Raw genomic sequence first — 26826 nt, 5'->3', positions numbered from 1 at the left:
CGCAAAAAGCTGGACATCGGGTTTTAAAAAGCTGGACAAAACAAAAAAAGCTGGACATAAAAAAATATCGAGAAAATGTTAATTTTGGTTTTGTGTAAATAATTTCACAGTGATACACCAAAAAAATGCAGAGGTTCTCATTGCCAATTCCGTTTTGTTATAGTCCATATAGTACGAATATATTTTTAGTTTTCCCCGATCACTTCGTTAACTTAGCGTTTAAGAGCAAAAGATGTGAAAAAGCTCCATTTTTGAAGTTTTAAATTTTAAAAATATGTCTTTTCGCGTACTTTCCTGTAAGAAATATCCTGTAACTTTATGATAGAGAGTAACTTTTAATTTACTCTCAATCAAAAAAATATCCAAAAAAGTACGCGAAAGCCTATTTTTTAAAAAAATGTGCAAGTTTTTGTTTATAAACAAAATCTCAATCGCTAACAAAACACTAAAAAACAAATAACTGAAACTTTGATTTTTCTTATAAATAAATAGATATTTATTAAGTATCATTAAAACTATATTATTGTTTTAAAACTTTATGATACAAACATATTATTAAAATAAAAATTTACACAAAATCGCTAAGAGATAGACAAACTAAATTGTTTTAAAAACGCTAGATTTACAATATTTGTTATGATTTTTGACAACAAATAAACTTTTTTAAAAACTAATTTATGATAAATGAAATTAAAATAAATCTAACTACAAATAATTTTTTTAATATTCGTGTGTAATTAATTTGTATATTTCTTTAAAAAAAATTAAAATTGACCAAATTTTCGATTTCTTTGGTTTGTTTACATATTCATAAATCAAACATATGTTGTGAATATAAGTTGGATATTTTTTACTGGGGAAAAAATATCTAGTAAAATCAAAAAATTCTTTATCAACGAACTGTAATTTTTATACCCTTCACCTTCGTGAGAAGGGTATATATAAGTTTGTCATTCCGTTTGTAATTTCTATAATATAATTTTCCGACCCCATAAAGTATATATATTCTGGATCCTTATAGGTAGCGGAGTTGATTAAGCTATGTCCGTCTGTCTGTCTGTCTGTCTGTCCGTCTGTGTGTTTGTTGAAATCAGTTTTTAGAGGACCCCAGATATCGGCGAGATCCGAATCTTCAATAATTCTGTTAGACATGCTTTCGAGAAGATCGCTATTTAAAATCAGCAAAATCGGTCCATAAATACCGGAGATATGAGCAAATATCCGAGGCAACCTCTGAAAATTTCATAAAAAAGACAATTTTTTTCATGCTTTGATATAAGCAACAACAACAACACTGCTTATTCATTGAGTATTTCGTTTCATATGTTTGGATAGCTGTGTTTTTCATTGCCGTGTGTATATTGTTTTTGTTTTTTGGTGTATTCAGTTTCGTATGTTTGGATGTCTGTTGGTTTAATTGCGTTGTGTATTTTGTTTTTGTTTTTTTTTATATATTTCGTTTGGTATGTTTGGATGTCTGTTGGTTTTACTGCCTTGTGTATTTTGTTTTTTTGTGTGTTTATTTCGTTTAGCGTTGTTGTTGTTCGTTTTGCTATTGCTATAATAATGATATAAACGGGAACATGAAATAAATTAAAATTTTATAGAATTGATATTTTTTAAATACACTGTGGTGAAGGGTATATAAGATTCGGCACAGCCGAATATAGCACTCTTACTTGTTATCGCTCTCTTACTCTCTCGTTGCAAGTTTTCAAAAGTACGCGAACGGAATCCAATAACAATTGTTGCAAATTGTTACAAATTATCGAGTACGCGAACAGACCTAATATTTATTGCGACATCAGCTGTTCAAGTGTTGAGACATGATGATAGAAAAGGGAAATCATAACTTAGTTGTATAACAAATGTACAATAAGTGTTGGCTTACATGATTTGACAAAGATAACATAAAAATTATTGCAGTGTACTAAAAAAATTATATTTAGCTGGACAAATTAAATTTTAGCTTGAAACTGGACAAGCATCAAAAAAGCTGGACAATCCAGCCAAGTCCAGCCAGGCTGGCAACCCTAGATTCGACAAACAAAGTTTTTTCAATCGTGTTATATATTAATATTATACACTTTTATTATATAAATTTAATTTTAAACCTAATAAAAATAGTGAAAATTAAAACAAATTGGTAAATTGGTTTTTTCTTGTATTTAATTATATGATATACTGTGGCTGTAAAACATGTGTATGTTTGAATCAAATTATTTTTGCACTGTTTGATAAAACAATACCATCAAATATTTGTTCAAGTCTGAACATGAAATTAATATTGCGTTTGTTTGACGCAACTTCAAAAATATTTTATTACAAATATTTGGACCAAATATTTTTCAGGTGTGAACGTAGCTTAACACTTCACAAATCCTGTTTGGAAGCGATTCATATAGCTTGGCCATATAATTCAGATGTATTGAGCTCCAGACTTCTTATTAGATTAGTTCAGGAATTGTTGAATACTGTTTTCCATACTCATAAACTTTTCGGGCAAGCCATCCCCACAAGTTTTCTATAATGTTTAAATCTGGCGAATTTGGAAGCCAGTTCAACAATTCAACATTTTGGGCCACTATATCAGATTTTACGATCCCGGCAGTGTGGATCGGGGCGTTATCTTGTTGTAGGATAAAAGGGCTAGGTCCATATAGGTCATTGACAACCAAAAAAAGCCTTTTATTATTAATCCAATGTAGTTCTTAGCATTTATTCTTGGGCTTAAAAACTGAAGCTTGGAGGTGCCATAATAGGAAATTGCTCGCCATACCTTGACGCCGACAACACAGCTATGTAGACGATCCATATAATGTGGATCCTTCCGAAGGTCATGAAAATAGTACCTACATAGCAGTGTTGGCGGTGTTGAATGTTGAACTGGCTTCCAAATTTCGAAAAGTTTATGAGTCTGAAAAACAGTATTCAAAAATTCCTGAACTAATCTATGCAATTAAAAAAGTCTGGAGCTCAATACATCTGAATTACATGGCCAAGATATATGAATCGCTTCCAAACAGGATTTGTGAAGTGTTAGTCAATCAAGGAGGTTCAACGCATTACTAAAATAGCTTAGTTTAATTTTTAACGTTGTAAATAATCTAAATAAATAAGTTTTAATTACAAAAATTTTTATAAAATCACTTTTTCTGTGAGATGTTCTATTCAGGTGGCGAATTTTAACCAGTAGCTTTTTTCGGTTAATTTACAAAAAATATATATAAAATCAAATATTACAGATATGACAACCATTCATATCACATTTTATTCAGAACCAAAAATATTATAATGAGGGGAAGAAACAAGTTTCTAGAATTTCCTGATCCAATATTATAAGCTTTAAAAAAAAATTGATATACGTGCTATTCAAGTGGCGAGGAATGTATATACATCAAATCCGAATAAATACATTTTTTATCAAAAAACGAAATATGTTTTGCAGCTCTTTAAATATTGACGATAGAAAAACTATTTTTAGAAATTGCATCTTAGAATGAAAAAAATTTGTTCGTCGGGAACATCAGACACTTCTATTTGAGGTCACCCTAATGTACATACATATGTATTTAGCTTTAGTCTTGGAAATATTATTTTATTGTTATTAACACTACCAAATTTTTATAAATTTGTGTTTTCTTTTTATTAAATTGTATTGTAAATAATATATGAATTTAAAAATAATCGTATTGTATTATAATTATTGTTTTTAATTTTTATCATTTAGCTAATGACGTACCAACCCAACAGCCTCTGTTGTATATACAACCATCAGGTGCAGGTCAACAAGGTTTTATAAATTTTGCTGGTAGCTTTATACCTAATACCGCACAATCGTCTCATACTCAGCAACAAATCGTCAATACGAATTCTCAAACAGCTGCAATGTCAGCCGCAGCGCAAGGTTATACTGTCATGTTTAATCCGCAATTAACCATGTCAACACAAGCACAGAACACCGCTACATTGCAGCAACATATAAGCTCGCCTTACATATTAACAAGTCAAAATATACAACAGCAACTACAGATTCCTGCTAAACAATTTCACCCATCTTCAGTTATACAACAAAATTCGGCAGATACTACACATAACCATCCGTTAGTTAGCCACACTACATCTGGAGCCACAGAAGTTAATTGTGAGTGAAATTAATGTTAAATTATATTTTAATTCAATCTTTTTTTAACTTAATCTTATATTGCTCTTAAATTCATTGGCAAGATTATATTACACTAGCTTTTGGTACCCGGCGTTGAAAGGATTTCATAATATAACGTTTATATGTAGTCAATGTATCCAAATGAATGTTGACTTTACTGACCCTAAAATTATGAATTTCTACATATTAAAATATGCATTCTAAATATATAAATTTTTTTTAGTTGCATCTAATTACAAAATTTTCATTGATTTAGAAAAACTTTCACAAAATTTATTTTAGAAAATATACAATTCTCCTTTTTATACCCACCATAAGAAGAGATTGGGGGTATATTGATTTTGTCATAGCGGGCGTAACACATCGAAGTATTGCTCATAGACCCCATAAATTATGGCAATGTTTTCAAAAATGTCAGGAGTATACTTCATTCAATTAAACGGATTCATAAAAAATACAATAGTGTATTTTTATGCCCACCATCAAAAAAGATGAGGGGTATATTGTTTTTGTCATTCCGTTTGTAACACATCGAAATATTGGTCATAGACCCACAAAAGTATATATGTATATTCTGGGTCCTTATTAAATTTTAAGACGATCTAGCAATGTCCGTCCCGACCCCCTTCTGAAAATTACTTTAACGCTCATTTCTGGCTTAAAAATACAAATATAGCGATGAAATTCGACTGAAGTAAGTTCCTTGCGAGCCAAAATCTCTTAACCAAATTTTATGTGGATCGGTCTATTATTGACCCGACCTTCCTATAAGGTCCCCTTCAGAAAATTACTCTAACGCTCATTATGGCTTAAAAGAAATTTACTTTAATGCTCTAATATACTATTAAGTTTCTCGCCTTCAGAAAAGAGTTTTGGTTATTAAAATATGAGTTTTCCTTATTTAAAATACGAGTTTTGCGATGAAATTTGACATAAACAAGTTCTATACAAAATGAAACCTTTGTACACAATTTTATGACTATCCGTTCATAATTGGCGCATATTAAGGTCCTCTTCAGAAAATTACTCATACGCTCACGGTTTAAAAATTGACCAAAAAAATGGTTTTTAAAAAATTAATATTTTGTTAGTTCAAAAGAGCTTGGTCCATAATTGACTTAAGCCATATTCCAAATATCACCCTGATGTTTACAGGGGAGCATTCCTTTTACGGCATATGGTAGACGTTTTGATGGTGGTTATATGAGATTCGGCACAGCCGAATATAAATAACACTCTCACTTGTTTTATATTATAAAATATACAAACGGGAATTGGGTGCAAAAGTCCAAAAATTATTTTAAATTACTTTTTCATCAATTGAAACTAGTTTGGCGATATTTGGCGAATTTTTTCTTATAAAAATCTGAACAGAATTGAATTGGCGATTTTTTACGATTTCTGATATATAATTCGACTGTCCACTCTCTTGTGTACAGTAAAGTGGCGACTGATTACGAAGAGTACTTTAGTGACGAAAAACATTCAAATAGGGTACAATCAGCTGGTCAATTGTATATATAATAACAATTGTGTCTCCAATAGATGTGTAAAATATCTACATTCTGAAGTACAATGGAAAAAAAAAACAATTTTTAAGTGTAAAGTGACGACTGTCTTCGCTCTCGTTGTTGCCGAATAACCCAGTATATAGAAATTAGGGTCAACCATATGGTTACACATTAGTTTAAATGACTGTCTTTTACGTATGCATTGACTCTTTGCTTTGTCGAACTGCTGGGTTCAATAAACATAACAAATTCCGTATAATAACATAGTGTTACTGAACAAACAACAAGTTTTAATGTTCAGTTGACTTAATTAGTCATACTAACAAGTCGAACTAATATTCATTTTACGTCCCCTAGTTAGAAAACGAAACCAAGAACTAAGCAATACGTAAGCAGCCAGTGAAAAGCTACGTTCAGACCTGTAAATTATTTGATCCAAATACAGTGGTAGACATTCGTTTGTACGCAATATATTTTTTTAACTTTTGAAAGAAAGTAAATAGTGTTTTAAGAAAAAAGGTTTGCGAAATAGTTTGATACTATCTTCGTTACAAAATTATAATATAAAATTGTAATATTATTTGCTCTATTAGCAATTCCAGAGAAAAAAATCAAATTTGTCTGAGACATTCGTTTGTACGCACTTTACATAATTTATAATAACCATAAAAATGATTTGTACATTTCTCTTTTTCTTATCATAACATTTAGTAGGACCTCCATAATTGTTACTGACATAATAGATTTCATTAGATTTTGGATAGGTCAATTTTTAAAGCGCTTCAAAAAGAATTTCCGAAGGTCATGCTTAAAAAATTTTTTATGTTATTTAAATGCTAAAAAAGTATGTTTTTTTGTTTATAAATCTTTTCAGCTATGATTTTAAGAATGATTTTGATTGGTTGTGTCTTAAAATTCCGCCTGGTTAAGGAAGAGAATAAAAATATTTGTCGGAAAATCAATCCAAACCCTTGTCAAATACCCATTTTTGGATAGAAATTGTATCTCGAGTCGCAATTTTTCATTATTTTTTCTGCTAAACAGTCTTGTAATGAATCAAAGAATATTCCAAATCTAGTTTTGGGTGAAAAAATTCTGATGGAAATTTGAAATTTGTATAAGAAACATGTCTAATGCACCACAATTTCCCAATCGAAATGTAATTTGTACTTCTAGCGGCGTTTTGGTTCAATTCGCACAATACGTTATTGTAACGACTTAGATAATATAAGTTTAACTTATTTTCACTTGAAAATATTAACTTTTAGAAGTTATTCATATCCGATATCGGGCCGTATGGAGAGTGCAGTTTTCTCTCCTTATGAATCTTAATAAATCTTGGTTTACAAGCAATTCTTAACACAGTAATGACTAAATCAAGGATAAAGGAATGATAATAGATCTTTTATTGCAAGGAGTATAATTTTTGTCTTTATTTCATTAAGAAAATAGGGATTTTGTGTCATAATTTTTAGTTTTTTTGTAACATTACTCTTGTAAAATCGAGTAAGGAAGCCTTTTTTTAACAGTTTTCATAGTTTTATGCTATTTTTAATACAGCATGAGTATCTATTACGAAATATTAAAAAATCTTGTTCAAAATAATTCAAAATTTTGACATTTTGATAAAATATTTCCTAATTTAGCTTCGACAGCGGTCAAATCGCAATTTCTACAAATAATATATCTTTATAAAGATTTTTATAATTCGTATGGCTATAAAATATATTAATTTTATATCTAAACCCCCAATACTCGCTCAAAAGAATTCAATTATTCTCGTAAAAGTAATAATTACATGACTGCGTACAAACGAATGTCTCAACTAAAATACATTTTTTGTCTGATATTTTTATTAGAGAAAAATATTTTATAATATTTTTCTATTATTTAATAACTATGATGTATTCAATCCAGTTTCTAAAAAAAGTTTTACAATAAACCCAAAAATGGCTTTAAAAATCAAAGAAAACATGTTGCGTACAAACGATTGTCTATCACTGAATATGTTATAAAATATTTATAAAGTTGCGTCAAATAAACGCAATATTTATTTCATGTTCAGACTTGAACAAATATTTGATGGTATTGTTTTATCAAACTGTGCAAAAATAATTTGGTTCAAACACAAACATGTTTTGCAGCCACAGTATATCGTATATTTTTATGCAAGAAAAAACAATTTAAAAATTTGTTTTAATTTTAACTATTTTTATTAGGTTTAAAATTAAATTTATATCAAAAAAGTGTATAATATTAATATATAACCCGATTGAAAAAACTTTATTTGTCCAATCTGAACACAAAATATTATTGTTAACAAACGGCAATGCGAATCATTTTCATAAAACAAATTAATTTGCGGGCAAATAAATACATATTTTCTCATTGTTTCATCAATGTGAACACCAAAAGTCAAATAATTTACATCATTTTGGCAAAATAATTATTTGATCTTGCAAACCAAATGTAAGATCAAACAGAGCCAAATAATATTTATTTTCTGAGAAAGAGTGTTATCACCTCATACAAAAATGTAAATAGTACCTTAAACCCAGCAAAATTTTCATGAATTTCGGTAATCGGTAATAGTCATTTCCTAGGTTACAAAGTAATGAGTGATACATATTAATCTCATTATTTCAAATACAATAATAATTAGTTGCTTGTAATGATCTAAATATGTACTTATATATATTGTTACATACAATATTTAAAGTACTTGCATGTAACAGGTGTAATAACCTCATATTTTAGTAAATAAACTACATACTTTAAATAAATATGAGTCTAACATTTATAGTTTCCCAAATATATATTGCTGATTGCAGATATCTATATTGTTGAACCGCCATTTTTTAATACAGTGGACGTCCACTAGTACGAATTATATAGTGTCAGGCCCTTTCGTAATACCGAAAAATTCGTATTATTGAACAACACATTTTGTATGTTTAAATTCAAATAATACACATAAAATATTGGATTTTATTTATTTTTGTTTTATTTTTCATGAAAAATTACATAACAGAACAAAATATAATAAATTTGTATTATTTTAAATAAATTTCTTGTACATAAACAGGCATAAAACATATTTACGTATATGAATTGTTAATTTTGAAAGTATCGTGAGTCCAATAGTTGAAATGAGATATATGTAGAAGGTTTTAAATTTTAATGTTTTTAAAAAGATATGTGCCAAAGACAATTTGCAATTTACATATGTGTTCTAAAATGTATTAAAATGTTCATTGTTTGGAATGTGGAGTCACACTATAAATATCATTTTACTTATTAAAAAATCCATCATTTAACATCGATGTTTATTACATTGTAAAATAATTCTTACGGCTTTTTCAATAACAGCGCTTTTGAGGCTTCAATATTGTTCTCAGCAGAGTTATTGTCGGGAACTAATAAAAGACTTTCCTCATTGGCGTTATCATCCAATTTAATTTCTTCTCTTTGGTCATCAAAATTCCAATAAAATAAATTAATAACACTAAATAATTGTTGATTTGTAAATATACATGCAGTAAATTCTGTGTATAGGATTTTTAAAAATACAAAACACTTAAATACAAAAAAACTTCAAAATTACTGAGCTTAAGGTGAATGATACCGAAATAATAAAATAAAAACATAATAAAAACTTCATTCATACGTAAATAAAACCAAAATTCCCATAAAAAATGCGTTATTCGTACTATCGAACTGAAAAATTGTGACTTTATTCGTACTATAGAGTAGACAATGCAACAATTTTGCCATTCGTATTATTGGATATTCGTAATAAAGAGTATACGTACTATTGGACGTCCACTGTATGTACATTGATGGTAAAGTTTTAATATACAATTTTTGGGAATCTAGATTTTATAGTATTCTGGGTTGCCATGGACTCTATTGCCATGAATATTTATATTCATCTTTTACAGTTCTCTAAATATAATTGGTTGGTTTTTATACCCACCATCAAAAAGATGGGGGTATATTAGAGGATAGATATAGAGGATTGAAATTTTCCACAAATCTTCTCTATATGTATTGTTTGGTATTGAAAATGGGCAATATCGGTCCACATTTTCGGATAGCCACCATACAAGTGGACCCCCAAAAAACAGCTTTAATGGACATATCTGTTTCAAAAGTACGAGTATAGCGATGCAATTCGACATAAAGTTTCATATGATCCAAAATCTCCCTACAAAATTTTATGAGGATCAGTCCATAATTGACCCTACCATATAAGGCCCTCTTCAGAAAATTTATTTAACGCTCATTACTGGCTTAAAAATACTAGTATAACAATGAAATTTTACACAAGTAAGTCTCTTATGATCCAAAACTTCACTACCAAATTTTATGTTGATCGGTCTATAATTGACCCTACCCCCCATATAAGGTCCCCTTCAGAAAATTACTTTAACGCTCATTACTGGCTTAAAAATACGAGTATAGTGATAAAATTTAACACACATACGTTTCATATGATCCAAAATCTCCCTACCTAATTTTATATTCATTGGTCCATAATTGACCCTACCCCCCAGATAGGGTCCCCTTCAGAATATGACTTTAACGCTCATTACTGGCTTAAAAATACGAGTTTAGTGATGAAATTCGAGACACATAAGTTTCAATGAAGACAAAATCTCTCTATTAAACTTTATGCGGATCGGTCCATAATTGACCCTAGAATCGGTCCATAAGAAAATTACTATAACGATCTTTGCTAACTTAAAAATACGTGAACAATTATGAAATTTTATATAAGAAACATTTATAGGAAAGTAAATCTTCCTACCGAATTTCATGCGGAAAGTATCGGGAAGTGATATTCGTATGAACCAAAATTGGTCTAAAAAATTTTTATGAAAAGCGGTCAATTATCAACCATATTATTTTATTTATATGAATATGTACTTACGGATAGGTATAGAGCAAAGTAATTTGGAAACGTTATAACGCGTCTATTTAACAAACAGGAGGTTGGTGGTTCGAACCATGCTTGCTTCCAATTATTTTTTTAAATGACATTGATTTATATTTTTGTAAAACTGTTCACAAAGTTACAATAAAACAAGTAGTTAATGGATCATTGAGCACACAGCTGGAGTAAGAAAGACTGATAATAACTGAGCGCCTGGGTTCAAATCCCGGCTGGGGAAAATTTTATTTTTATTTTTGTAATTACGATCAGAATACGAATATTATTATTTCTTCGTTTTTAGTATGTAGATTTATAAATAATTATTCATTTACAGTTTGAAACAAACTAAATAACCCATTATTCGCAGAGTTTCTGTAAGTAAATTGGTAACCACATATTTAGTTGTTGTAGGTAACTACTTATTTGTTGGTCAATGTCGAACAAAAATAAGTAGTTATTCCCCCCAAAAGTAAGTATTTTCTACTTGTTTCCAATATTACTTTCTGGCTTAACAGGTATGTAAAGATTTTGCTGGGAATGATTGGTTTTATTTTATTTTTTACAAAATAGAAATCTGACAGAGTTGTTGTTATATTTAAAAGAAATTTAAGAAATTGCGTAAATTAAAGAAAATTATTAATTTTGTTGTTTATTTTGTTATTAATTGGTTGGTAACAACATCTATCTATATACATATATAAAATTCTAACGTTACTGACTGACTGATTCGTCATCGCACAGCCTAAACGGTTGAAGCTAAAGAGCTGAAATTTAGGCAGGAGGTTGGTCTCCCACCAAATAGACGGGATTCGAATGTTTAGTGGGTAAAAAGGGTAAAAACGGGTAAAATCGGTAACATCATATCTCCTAAACTAGAAAAGATACAAAAACAGTTTAAAGCTTGTCGTCGTTCATTTAAAAAATAAGCGGACAGGTGTCTGGTACTTTTTTCAAAATCGGCCCCTATAGAAAATAAACGGGTAAATACAGTTTTTACCCGTTTATTTTCTATAGGGGTCGGTACTTTTTTTGCCTCCCATGTATTTTTTAAACCAGTGAACATTCAAAAAATATTTTTGACTCCTTCAAAACTTAACAAAAAAATAACAAGTGAGAGTGTTATATTCGGCTGCGCCGAATCTCATATACCCACCATCAAACCATATGCCATAAAAGCAATGCTGATCAATGATGATCACTCATCAAATCTATTTGCGCGAACCTACCACAAATCTATTGGTTAATAAGTTGTCCCAACTTGTAGGTAAAGAAAATTTCCACGTAGTCTCTCTACGCAAAGGAAACATTCAGGAAACAAAAATACAGACATATTCAGATAAGTCTTTTAGGACAATCGTTGATAGTTTTGATTCTGAGAAGAAATTATTACACATATCAACTAAAAAGTGCAAAGGGTTTGGCAGTAGTTATCAAAGGTGTAGACAGCTCTGTACCAACTGATGACATTAAAAAGGCGCTAGAGACTGAAGGTTATGAAGTGAAGTCCATTCACAATATATTTAACAAGGACAAAATTCCTCAACCAATGAGAGAGAGTTGAAATTACTTTTAACTCTACACAATTGAAGAAAAAGGGTGATACTTATCCCATATATAAAAATAAATAACTGTAGAGAAACCCATTAAGCGCAGAGGTCCTCCTCAATGCCTAAATCGCCAAGAGGTCGGTCACACCAGAACTTTCTGCAAATTACCATCTGTTTGTGTGAGATGCGGAGACATCCATAAAAGCCAAGATTATCCCCACCCAAAAACAGATAACAATAAAAGAAAATGCAGTAACTGTGGCCCAAATCACACTGTTAACTATCGCGGATGTCCAGTAACAATCAAATAAGGCCAGAAGGAAGACCTTTATATGCTCAATATAAAGCTTCGAACTTCCCAAGCGTTCCTAATACTTCTAGTGCTCAATATAGAAGTGTCACAAATAAAAGCAATCAGAATAAATCGTATGTCCATACGACAAAAGAGGGTTCCGTTACCCAAATGAATGCAAAACAAACTTCTAGTGCAGAATATAGAAGTCTTACAAATAAACATAATGAAAATTTGCAAACAAATAATGAAAATAATACCACGTTATTTTCATATGTACATGCATTAAAGGAGGGTGTACCCGCATGAATTCAAACCATGAACAGTTTCATGGCAAATATGCAAAATATGTTTCAAAAATTAATGCAGAATCAAAGCATGCTCATGCAGATCCTGCTAAATAAGAAATGAATGCCCTAAGAATTTGTTTTTGGAATGCTAACGGCCTTAGCCAACACAAGAATGAAGTAGAACAATTCCTGCCACTTCAGGAAATTTACGTACTACTCGTCTCAACACACTTTACCCTAAAGAATTGTTTCAGAATTAACGGATACTACACTTACGATACAAAACATCCAAGTGGCAGAGCCTGTGGTGGAACAGCCATTTTAGTGAGAAAAAATATTAGACATTTCCCAATGCCAGAAGACAAAAAGGACCATATCCAGGCCACCTCTATAAATATACCTGATAGCAGAGTTACAATATATTCAAATGTATTGTCCTCCTAGGTATAATATTAATCGAGAGCAGTTTCTAGTTTCTACTTAAAAACTCTTTGACCAAGATTCATAGCAGCTGGTGATTATAAGGCAAAACATACATTTTGGGGCTCTCGCCTCATTACTCCCAAAGGCAGACAATTGCTAGAAGCAATATCGTATAACAGACAAAATGCCATATCTAGTGGCCAACCTACCTATTGGCCTACAGACCTCAATAAGATTCCCGATCTAATTGACTTTGCTGTAATAAAAAAACATAAAACGAGAATTTATTTCAGTGATCCCTTCACTGGACCTCTCGTCAGACCACTCGCCTACAGCTTTAACGTTATTAGAAACCCCAAATAAATTGGAAAACTATTGTTCTTGTTTCCCTAACAAGAAGACGAACTGGTTAAAGTATAAAATGTATGTCAGCTCACACATGCCACAGAAAATTTCATTGAAAAATGACCATGAAATACAATCCGCTGTCGATATATTTACGGATATCTTACAAGATGCTGTCAAAGTTTCTACACCCCCAGTCACCTTGGGATACTACAAAAATTCGAAATGTCCTAGGAACATTGAGTCTCTCAATGGCAACAATCGCGATCTCCAAACATAAAGGTTAAACTTAATCAGTGCCAAAGAAGACTTCACATCGCCTTAAAAAATCTAATCTGAGAAATTATCTCAAAAACTTAGACCCTGCTAAGAAAACAGAATATAGTCTCTGGAAAGCTGTTAAACATATGCAATGCCCTATTACATAAGAGTCACCCATACGCCTCCACAATGGTCAATGGGCAAGAAATACGTCAAAAAAACTTGAAGCATTCGCCAATCACTTGGAGAATGTCTTTACTGAAAATGATACAGATTCTTCTATTAGTGCTAACATTATAAATAATGTGGTTCCACGCCCAATAAAATTCCGGTTCTCTACCGTGAAGACGACAATCAAAGGTCTAAAGGCAGGAAAATCGCCTGGTATAGATAAAATTACTACCACGATGATAAGTAATCTACCCAATTCAGCACTGAGAATTATTTTGTTCATCTTTCCCTACCTCATTGTAAGTATCTGAAATTGTTATGATACCAAAACCGGGAAAAGATGTCACTCAAGTGACATCATACCGTCCCATTAGCCTGTTGTCTATATTCTCAAAATTTTTTGAAAAGTTATTGCATTATTCCTGACCATCAGTTTGGTTTCAGAAAAAAAACAGCACTATCGAACAGGTACATCGAATAACTACTCTTATTCGGAAGGCCTTCGAGAGCAAGCAATATTGCTCAGCATTTTTCATAGATATTTCTCAAGCTTTCGATAAAGTCTGGCACGATGGACTAATACACAAAATTATCACATTACTACCTGCGAATGTTCACAAACTGCTTAAAAATTACATATATGAAAGATCTTTTCAAATCAGATCTAAAGATGTGATCTCTTCACGTCGAAAAATATTTGCTGGAGTACCCCAGGGGAGTTTGTTCAACACATTATTTGATCCGATCTAGTACAGATAATCCAACTAATAGAAAAATGCCGATACCATAATATTTTTAATAGTACACGTATTTTGCTTATATCTTATACCATTTAATGGTTGTTTCAAAGTTTAAATGGTTCTAAATAATATAATATGTTTATATAGTTATCATTATTTATTTGTTGTAAAAATAATTATTTTTCAGAGAATCATTCTCAAATTTATAAGTGTCATAAATATATAAATTTTTACAGTAACTAAAATATTGATGAAATTCAATAAAAATAGCAATTGTTTGTTTTTTCTCTGCGTGTGGTTAGTAAGACACTTACTTATGTAAAATTTCATCGCTACATATTTTTAAGCCAGTAATGAACGTTAAAGTCATTTTCTGAAGGGGACCTTATATGGGAGTAAGGTCAATTATGGACCGATCCTCATAAAATTTGTTGGGAGATTTTGGTTCATATGAAACTTATTTATGTTGAATTTAATCGCTATACCCGAACTTTTAAAACAGATATGCCGTTAAAGCTGTTTTTCGGGGGTCCACTTGTATGGGGCTATCTGAAAACATGGATCAATATGGCCCATTTCCAATACCAAACAAACCCTACCTATAGAGAATATTTATGAAAAAGTTCAACTATCTAGCTCCTCCCGTGTGGACCCTATCGTGATTTCAACAGACGGACGGACGGACATGGCTAGATCGTCTTAGTATTTAATAAGTACCCAGAATATATATACTTTTGTGGGTCTATGACCAATATTTCGATGTTACAAATGGAATGACAAAAACAATATACCCCCATTGTACCTATTTTTGGTACTTTTTTCATAAAACATTGTGTCCTATGTATTGATTTGTACATGTGAATTAATACTTAATGATGGGCTTCCACTACGATATTGCAACTTTTTGTAATAAAATGTTTATTGCTTCAATAGGGAGAAAAAAAGTACCAAAAGGGGGAAAAACGGGAAATTTGATTTTATTCAAACTCACAATTTTAATAAATTTGGAGAAATTGAATTATTTAGTAACACTAAATATACCAATGCAGTGTTACTGGGAACTCCGGTACAAAGGACTATTTATACCCTACACCACTACAGTGGGTACAGTTTGTGCTGATGTTTGTAACGCATTAAAATATTAGTACTATACTCACCTTAAAGTATACCGATCGACTCCGAATCACTTTCTAAGTCGATTTAACGATGTCCGCCCGTCCGACTGACCGTCCGTGTGTCCATGTAAACGTTGTTATCAAAGTACAGGTCGCAATTTTCAAGATAATTTGAAATTTGGAGTACACGTTTGTTTTGACCCAAGGACGAAGCCTATTGAAAATGGTTGAAATCGGTCCATTATTTCCATACAACTGAAACCCCCGAAAAGAGCTAATAATTATGTTTTTATTTATTTATTTATTAGCACTGTTATTGCAATGAAATTTAGCACAGACAAATATTATATAAATACAAATCTATTCAGCCCTTTTTTAGAAAATAAGTTTTTCGTTAATAAATTGCTTAAATAAGTCGGAATCAAGGTAATATTGAAGAAAAATGCTTTATTATGAAAAATAAATCACATTTTTTTTATAATATGATCCTAGAAACATGATATTGAGCATGTGGACCGATGTTTCTGAAATTTTCACAGTGTCTTCCTGTATGTCTTGAAGGAACACTAAAAATAAGTATAAAAAGTCGCATATTGTATGGACAACATTTACATCCATAAGAATATTTTTTAATAAAACGGGCGGAATGGCTATAGTGGGTGTGGCACCTTCCATATGAAGAAAATCTTAAATCAGTATATCTGAGAAAATATAACAGATAGAGCCCTCAAATTGGCATCTCCCATATGAATTAAATACAAAATGTTGTTCATCAAATTTTTCATAGGTTACATTAAAATCTAAATTAACGTTTGGAATTATTTGAGTGACATCCCCAAAATGTAAAAAATGTATATCTGGAAAACTATTATAGTTAGAATCTTCAAAATCGTAAAGTGTCTTTTTTTCGGTGGCGTGTCATAATGTCCAGTGACATAATGTCCATAGACCTTATGACACACTAAATTGAGTCATAATGTCCATGGACGTTATGACAATTTCAAAAGTGTCATAATGTCCAAAAGCAATGTGACAGAAAGTCCATGGATTTCAAAGGGTCCATTTATCAAAAAATGCTTAAATTAGCGAAGCCGGTATTCAAAATACCCCAGAGTGTAAAATACCTGCGTCCTGCCGAAGGCCGCCTACCCAGGACACTTTTAAAAAGGAATCCAAATTGCAACATATACCAAATTTAGCAGCAATTCTTTTCGGGATAAGTGTGCCCCTATCCTAAATTCTAAAAAAAATTGTCTATACATTTCTGTTTTGAAAGTGTCACAATTGATTTTATGGTAGCAAAACGCACTGGGTATAGCTAGTTTTCTATAATATTGAACCTAGAAACCTGAAATTAAGTATATAGAGGCTAGAGTAGCCGAATCTTAAATTCCCTCCACCGTCCGATCGTAAAAATATTCCACAGTAACATTAATATTCTGTATCTATGTATATCATTATTTGATAATGAATATTGTGCATTAAAGTGATTTTCTGGAGGGGACCTTGTATGGGAGCTATGACCAAATATGGACCGATCGTGAAAAAATTTTATAGTGTCATTTATGTATATAAGAGCAATATTTGTGCTAAATGTATGGATATCAATATTTGGTAATGAGTTATGTGCGTTTAAATGATTTTCGGTTGGGGACCTTGTATGGGAGCTATGACCAATTATGGACCGATCGGAAAAAAATCTTACAGTAATATTTCTGTATATAAGAGCAATACTTGTACCAAATTTATAAGGATATCTTAATTTAGTAATGAGTTATTTGCGTTTAAGTGATTTTCTAGAGGGGACCTTGTATGGGAGATAGGACCAATTATGGACTGATCGGAAAAAATTTCACAGTAACATTTCTGTATGCAAAGGTAATATGTGTGCCAAATTTTGAATGAATATCTTTATTTGATAATGAATTATGTACGTTTAAATTATTTTCTGAAGAGGACCTTATTTGCACCAAATTTTGTATGGATGTTTTAATTTAGAAATGAGTTTTGTGCGTTTAAGTGATTTTCGGGAAGGGACTTTGTATGGGAGCTATGACCAAATATGGACCCATCGCGAAACAATTTTAAAATAACATTTCTGTATGCAAAGGTAATATGTGTGCCAAATTTTGAATGAATATCATTATTTGATAATGAGTTATGTACGTTGAAATGATTTTCTGATCCTAAAAAACTTTAATTTGCAAAATTTTGTGAAGATATCGACATTCAAACGGAAGTTAGAATAAAGCACTTGTATAGAAACAAATGTGCGATGATTTTCATGGAGTTATATTGCACAGTTTTTTTTTAAATTACATTAGAATATGTAAAAAAAGCTTAATTTTTTCGGAGTTTTTTCAAATTTTGTTTTATAACTTTTTCCGATGTGAACCGATTTTGCTCATTTTCATATTGAATAGTTCTGGGTGTTACACACGGAATGACGAAGTTATATATACCCTTTATCACCACTGATGGTGGTGGAGGGCAGTGTTGTCAAAACCTAATTGCAAAAAATTGCTAGATTGTTTTGAAAAAAATGCTAGAAAGTGCTAAAAATAAAGAAAAAATACTAGAAAAAATAAGGTTTCTTATTGTAAAATATTTAAATTTTTAAAAATAAACTGCATAAATAATATTTTTAGCTTAGTACGCAAATGGACCAACTCCACTTATTATGGGTCGATTTTAATACAGAACATTATGTTTATAATATAGGGATGGAATATACATATACACAAAAGTAATATATTCTGGGTCCTTATTAAATTCTAAGAGGATCTAGCCATGTCTGTCCGTCCGTCTTTCTGTCTGTCTGTTGAATGCACCCTAGAGTCCGAACGGAACGAGATAGAGGATTGAAATTTTTCACAGATATTCTCTATAGGTAAGGTTTGTTTGGTATTGAAAATAGCCAATATCGGTTCATGTTTTCGGAAAAAGTGGACGCCCGAAAAACAGCTTTAATGGGCACATCTCTTTCAAAAGTACGAGTATAGCGATAAAATTTGACACAAATAAGTTTCATATGATCCAAAATCTACGTACCAAATTTTATCAGGATCGGTCTAATATTGCCCTACCCCCCCATATAAGACGCCCCTTCAGAAAATTACTTTAACGCTCATTACTGGCTTAAAAATATAGTGATGAAATTCGACACATATAAGTTTCAATGTAGCCAAAATCTCTCTATCAAGTTTTATGTGGATCAGTTTATAGTTGACCGTACCTCCCATATTATGTCCCCTTCAAAAAATTAGTTTAACGCTCAATACTGGCTTAAAAATACTAGTATAACAACGAAATTTGACATAAGTAAGCCAAAACCTCTCTACCAAATTTTATGTTGATCGGTTCCTAATTGACCCTACCCCTCATATAAGGTCCCCTTCAGAAAATGACTTTAACGCTCATTATTGGCTTAAAAATACGGGTATATTGATGGAATTTAACACACATAAGTTTCATATGATCCAAAATCTCCCTAACTAATTTTATGTTGATCGGTCCATAATTAACCCTACCCCCCATATAAGGTCCCCTTCAGAATATGACTTTAATGCTCATTACTGGCTTAATAATTCGAGTATAGTGATGAGATTCGACACACATAAGTTTCAATGAAGCAAAAATCTTTCTATCAAACTTTATGTGGATCGGTTCATAATTGACCCTACTTCCCATAGGTGAAGGTGGCCTTCAAAAAAACGTTCCACCACTTTGCAATGCGAACTAAAAGGGATTTTTCCAAGAAAGATGAAGATATTCTAGGAATTAATATTTGTGGGTTTCTTGTAGATCGCATAAACATAAAAGAGCAATACAAGGGAAGAGGTTTAAAGTTTTTTATAACCCTATAAAGAAAACCATATTACGGAAGTTTACAAAATCATAAAAAGAGCAATGAAGGAAACGCAGAACATGTGACGATATATGTTCCCGAATTCGTATATTGTATACAAAACGTACAACAGCATTAATTAAACGTCTAATTCTATTCAAATTAGAGATGAGCGATACAGTGATTTCTAAAGAACGTCGTTCTTAGTGAACGTGATTTGTAAATCACTGTTCTTTAAAACAGTGACTGTGATCACGGTTTTCACTTATAAACCAAAACAATATTAATATTTTTTCGATTTTCGTATTTTATTGGGTCTTATATTAAGTATATACATAAATATAACTGAACAAAATAATATTGTTGTCATCAGAGCGAGAAGAGTTTACTATATGAAAAAATGTCGAATTGCATGCATACTATCTTGTAATACGTATTTGATTCAACAAAAATTAAATAAATTTTAGAAGGTAAAAATTCAAAAGAACGACATTGCAAGTAACTGTTATTTGATCATTTCAGTCACAGCAGCTACCAGTGAATTATCAATCACAGTGATTAAATTACAGTCGTGAAAGTATCGCTCATCTCTAATTCAAATACATAGCACTTGTACCAGTGATAACCTCAAAACCATATAGTACCTGAGACATCAACAAGGCATAAGCTAATTTATATCTAACCCTAGATGGTAAATACAAATCCGTAGAGTGTAATTTACGCAAGATACCAAAAACTCTAAAACTTAATAAGTCAATGTGATGAGCAAATGAAAGTTTGCAATCCAACATGACACCAAGACATTTAAGTTGGTCAACAAAATCAATTCTAACATCACCCAAGAAAATATTTAAATCAGCAAAAAACCGATTTGTAAGTCCAAACAAAATGGCTTTCGTCTTATTAGGGTTAATACACAATGAATTATCGTAACCCTGAACTAACCCCATTCATTTGAACAAACTGAGATCTGCCATCTAGATATGAAAGAATTAATTTACATGCTGATTTTGAGAAATTAAACTCATTCCGGAGCTTATAAATAAGTTGACAATGATTGGTATTATTGAACGCTTTAGAAAGATCTAGGGAAATTAGAACACTAAACTCATTATTATTCACATTATTTCTAATTTTATCAGTCAAACTTAAAAGCAGAGAGGTTGTGCTAAATCCACTACGAAATGCATATTGTTTCTCATAGATACAATTTAAACCTAATTCTAACATTTGATTTCGGATAAGGTGTTCAACAACTTTAGATAATGCTGGAAGAATAGATATAGGCCGAAAATCTTTCCGTTCATGAACTACCACAGACTTAGGTAAAGAAGTTATTAAAATAGAGTTAATCAAATTAAGTATGTATATAATTAGATATATAAGGATAAACTAATTTAACAAATCGAATAGAAATATTGTCAGTACCAACCGAATTAGATTTAACTTTATTCAACGCTTCTATTAGTTCTATTTCATCAATACAACGAAATGGGAAAGAGTCAATCGAATTATCAAAGTTCGTTAAGTCAATATTAGAATGTGTACTGTTACCCGAAGCAAAGAAATCATTCAATTCATTAATATCACCCTCATATGTCATTGAATCAATCCCAACACAGCCAGCACCTCTATTGATTAAAATAGTGGAATTCAATATATTCCTTAGCTTTCTCAACTTTCATCACAAAAGACGCAAACAGAAATTCATGGTGCGATATAGATGGACAACTAATTTGGTCATACCATAGAAAAATCACTAACCAACCAATAGTCAGTAAGTGATGTTGATCCATGAGCAATATCGTAGTGTGTTGGTTTTGAGTTATGAACAATAGCCAAATTAAGTCTAAAGCACAAAGATCTCATATAATTAGATTTTACAGTACCAAACAAATTGCAGTTATAATCCCCCACGATAATGATATTATTATAACTCAAAAAAAGGTCATGATGAAAACATTCAAAAGAACAAATATCAATTCAACAAATAACGACTCACATATTCAAAGTTCTGAAATTTGAAACACTTTTCTATACTTAATTCCACTGGAAATATATATCGCAACTCCACTACCTCTAGAATACAATCTATCATTTCTACAAATATTGAATCCAGGAATTTCAACCGCACGACATGTAATGTATGGTTTTAACCACGTTTCGCTAACAGCAAACACATCAAAAAAAACCATCACACAGTGGTATAGGAAAAAAAAAAGAGGGAAATAATTCGGTAACTTCTAAACGGTTAATCCGATTTTAATGAAATTTGGTATGCACAAAGAGGAGGTGTTGTCGAGTTTAGGTTTTGAATTTGGACCTTATAGGCCAACCAGGGGCCCGGCGGGGGGTCCTCAAATTAGGACACCTCGGCTATGTTAAATTTTTAAAACGATCCTATTTCTTCATTTGAGTTCCGATTTAAAAAAAATTTCGTATATAGAATCTCCTCATCGAGCACTATAAAAAATGTCGTCGTAGCAGTAAATTATCTCTTATAGTTTAGGAGATATTCGCATTTGAATATTAAAATTTTAAAATTTTTACCGTCCTTACTTTAGTTTTTTTGATAATAGCAGGTCCAAATATTTCCGATTTTCGCCATTTTTTTTTTATTTGCTTAACAACAAGTTTATATACCAAGCAGTGAAAGAATTATGTAAAAATCATGACTGAGTCCAAAGTTATAGGCATTTAAATTTAAAAAATTAAAAAAAGGCGATTTTTTGACATTTTTTTGGGAAAAAAGTATCTTTTTCTTTTTAAGTTATCTAAAAAGTTTCTAAGAAGATGTATATAGAATTTATACTTTTTGGAAAGCTGACTTTACATAAAATACGATAAATGAAACAAAACCTAAAAATTTTTGATACCGAGGGGACCAGGTCCATCCAAAAAAACCCTATTTTTTATGGAAAATTAAATTTTGAGCAAAAATTCTCAAATCGCATAGTCGATATCAAATTATAGTGACCTGTTTTATATGACCCAATAAGTTCTTAATCATTTTGTAACGGGTTTCGATAACCCCGCCCCTGGTATGGATATAATAGGCAAAAAACCAAAAAATCCCATTTTTGGGATTTTTTAAAACTTTTTTGGGAATTCCGGGATTTCTAATAAGAAAATTCGAAATTTTTATTTAATTTTGGATTTTGAGTAAAAAAATCTACCTAACTGTAAAATTTCATCAAAAAATATTCATAAATAAAATTTTTATTGCAATTTGAAAAATTTGTATCTTCGCAAAAACTGAATAAAAAACATTTTTTAATTTTTTTTAAAAAAAGTATTCCGCGAATTTTTTAATTTTCAAAAATTATATACAGTTTTGAAAAATAGACAAAATTACCTTTCCATTGATATATAACATGCCTACCTAATGTTTTTTAAGTGACAAATTAATTAGGGAAAACTCAACATCTTTTAGAAAATTTACCTAGCACTATTATTTTCATCCATATATGTAACAAATTTAAGAGTTAACCTTATGGATGAAAATAATAGTGCTAGGCAAATTTTCTAAAAGATGTTGAGTTTTCCCTAATTAATTTGTCACTTAAAAAACATTAGGTAGGCATGTTATATATCAATGGAAAGGTAATTTTGTCTATTTTTCAAAACTGTATATAATTTTTGAAAATTAAAAAATTCGCGGAATACTTTTTTTAAAAAAAATTAAAAAATGTTTTTTATTCAGTTTTTGCGAAGATACAAATTTTTCTAATTGCAATAAAAATTTTATTTATGAATATTTTTTGATGAAATTTTACAGTTAGGTAGATTTTTTTACTTAAAATCCAAAATTAAATCAAAATTTCGAATTTTCTTATTAGAAATCCCGGAATTCCCAAAAAAGTTTTAAAAAATCCCAAAAATGGGATTTTTTAGTTTTTTGCCTATTATATCCATACCAGGGGCGGGGTTATCGAAACCCGTTACAAAATGATTAAGAACATATTGGGTCATATAAAACAGGTCACTATAATTTGATATCGACTATGCGATTTGAGAATTTTTGCTCAAAATTTAATTTTCCATAAAAAATAGGGTTTTTTTGGATGGACCTGGTCCCCTCGGTATCAAAAATTTTTAGGTTTTGTTTCATTTATCGTATTTTATGTAAAGTCAGCTTTCCAAAAAGTATAAATTCTATATACATCTTCTTAGAAACTTTTTAGATAACTTAAAAAGAAAAATATACTTTTTTCCCAAAAAAATGTCAAAAAATCGCCTTTTTTTAATTTTTTAAATTTAAATGCCTATAACTTTGGACTCAGTCATGATTTTTACATAATTCTTTCACTGCTTGGTATATAAACTTGTTGTTAAGCAAATAAAAAAAAATGGCGAAGATCGGAAATATTTGGACCTGCTATTATCAAAAAAACTAAAGTAAGGACGGTAAAAATTTTAAAATTTTAATATTCAAATGCGAATATCTCCTAAACTATAAGAGATAATTTACTGCTACGACGACATTTTTTATAGTGCTCGATGAGGAGATTCTATATACGAAATTTTTTTTAAATCGGAACTCAAATGAAGAAATAGGATCGTTTTAAAAATTTAACATAGCCGAGGTGTCCTAATTTGAGGACCCCCCGCCGGGCCCCTGGTTGGCCTATAAGGTCCAAATTCAAAACCTAAACTCGACAACACCTCCTCTTTGTGCACACCAAATTTCATTAAAATCGGATTAACCGTTTAGAAGTTACCGAATTATTTCCCTCTTTTTTTTTTTCCTATACCACTGTGCATCAGTTAATAGAGCATTTAACTCATCAAACTTTGAACGATTTGCAGAAGGCTTAATACCCTGACAATTCAAATTGGCAGCATTAAAATTACATACATGATGTTGCAAAGCAGTTCTAAAGCAAGAATTCACACTGAGTTGAGGACCAGCTGTTAGGTTATAAGGTATCATTATAAAAAAACAATATCTCTGTGGGGAACCAGAAAAGATAAAAAGATATAATATTAATAAAAATAACAAACATATTTCAAAATAATATAATATTATAACAAACAGCTAATCATTAGCAAAAAATGTTAATCAAATAATGATAAATTAAGAAAGATAATTTATTATAATTGAAAATGAATATAAAATTAAACATTTGTAATTATGTATTTCATACATATATAATATTTGCGGAATAAATCAATATACAGTTATTTTAAATCAAATGAATAACCACATAAAAGTGATTACCCAATCAGAGTACCCATTTGGAATACAGAAACTGGTTATCAGTAAGCATTTAGCAATAAATACAATTTATATGTGATAACAGAACGTTTAATGTTTATAACAAAAGTAAGTATAAACATAAGTGAAAACAATTTGATAAGTATTAATTCATACTATTCCCTAATCAAGACAATGAATGTAAAATGAAAAAAGTAATATAAAACCCCATGTATGTACGTTAAATTAAATTCAAAGAGTGCAAAAAATAAAAATAACAAATTTAAAATACTAACGGCTATCATCCAGCAAATCTGCACATTGAGAAGGACTATAGACCACCTCAGAATCATGCGACAATGTTACTTTAACTCTTAATCTGTCACTATTCACTATTCGGAACTTTTTAATTTGGTCTTTACGTAGTAGCTATTTGCAAATCATATTAGGTCTGCTAGCAGCAGGAGAGTAGTGGTCGTTCAAATATACTCTTAAATCAACATCTCCATCCACAAAATCACGAACCTTCAAAGACCGAGTTTTAAAATACTGACGCATTATTTTATCCCGAACAAAGATACTATTGAATTTCACCAAAATAGACTTCCTGTTATTCATATAGCAAATATATTGTAAGTCATATGTGCAAATTGGAACATCAAATATTGTTTCTGTTAATGTTATCATTGCAGGATCCGCATTTAAAAATTTTAGTTGGAGGCGACATTTTTTATTTTAGTTGTTGTAAATAAACAAAGTAAATTTGGCAACAAAGCAAACGAACAACAGCAAGCAGCAACAAACAGCACCAGTACACTTCCACTTATTAACCAGTGAACAACAGTTCATTTTAAATAATTATATTTAATAATAAAAAAGCACTCAAATTTTTAAATAAATAAATGGAAAAAGCACTTCTTAATTTATCTTTAGCAAGAAATTAAGTTAATTTTATTAACAAATGATCAGCTGCAGAAAAAAACACTTCTACTCAGGCATAAAAACAGTTAATTATTAACCCTATCTCCCATATAAGGTCCTCTATAGTTAATTTGATTAATTATTAACCCTATCTCCCATATAAGGTCCTCTATAGTTAATTTCATGTGTAATATCACCCTGATGTTTATAGGGGAGCATAGGCATACGGTTTGATGGTGGGTATATGAGATTCGGCACAGCCGAATATAACACTCTCGCTTGTTCGATTCATACTTTATCCCAAAAAGAGGATTTTTTTATGGCTCACCTAGAATTTTTCTAAAATAGCTTTATTTTTTGGTATTTTTTAACTGCATAAATAATGTTTTTACCTTAATACGCAAACGTACCAACTCCACTTATTATGGGATGATTTTAATACGGAATTAGGAATTCTTATTCAATAATTTTTTTTATTTTTTTAGACCGGAAGTAAGCAACCAGATTCTGGAACAGCCATTAATTCTCGAAACAGTTCTCTCGAAAAATGTTGTGATTAAAAAGTTCCGATGACATCATTTCATTCAATATTTCCATTGTTACAAATATTTACATTGGGATACTAGTCCAGATTTTAAAACCAACTACTTCAAACTAGTAGAAAAATATCTCGAATTTACTGTAAGAAATTTTAATTATAATTGACGGTTTCCAAAAATTGATCTCAATCTCAACAATTTAAATCATAAATCGCTGGAAAAAGATCTGGTTCTAAAGAAGGTGTATATGTTCTTTAAAGCTTCTCTAGAACTATATCTGAGGACAGCAAACTCGAACTTAAATCATTGATTAAAGAACTAGTTCCAGAAACGTTCAATTGAAGGAGTTTGTTGATGCGTAACGCAAAATTTTTTGGTTGTGAATATTTTTGAAATTGAGTTTAAAGTTTAAAAACATTTGAAAAATGCTAAAAAAAGGTGCTAGGTGCTAGATTACATTTTTGGGTGCTAAATGAGTTTAAAAAGTGATAAATCTAGCACTAAAAGTGCTAAATTGGCAACACTG

General features: G+C 30.7%; 1 protein-coding gene across 1 annotated transcript in view; it reads left to right on the top strand.

The window, feature by feature from the left end:
* LOC119605443 (putative uncharacterized protein DDB_G0271606) overlaps positions 1 to 20233 on the top strand; it is a 259513-nt gene extending 239280 nt beyond the window's left edge. The window contains exons 8-9 of the mRNA XM_037958558.1: positions 3731 to 4144; positions 20166 to 20233. Coding sequence (XP_037814486.1) covers positions 3731 to 4144; positions 20166 to 20218 — 467 coding nt within the window. The 3' untranslated portion in view covers positions 20219 to 20233. The remainder of the gene's footprint in view (positions 1 to 3730; positions 4145 to 20165) is intronic.
* Positions 20234 to 26826: the final 6593 nt, after the last annotated feature.

This window comes from Lucilia sericata, unplaced genomic scaffold, assembly GCF_015586225.1.
Source record: "Lucilia sericata isolate MDLA Ls3-8-SP2 unplaced genomic scaffold, ASM1558622v1 Contig000487F_arrow, whole genome shotgun sequence".
NCBI lineage: Eukaryota > Metazoa > Arthropoda > Insecta > Diptera > Calliphoridae > Lucilia > Lucilia sericata.
This window is presented reverse-complemented; position numbering and strand designations above follow the sequence as displayed.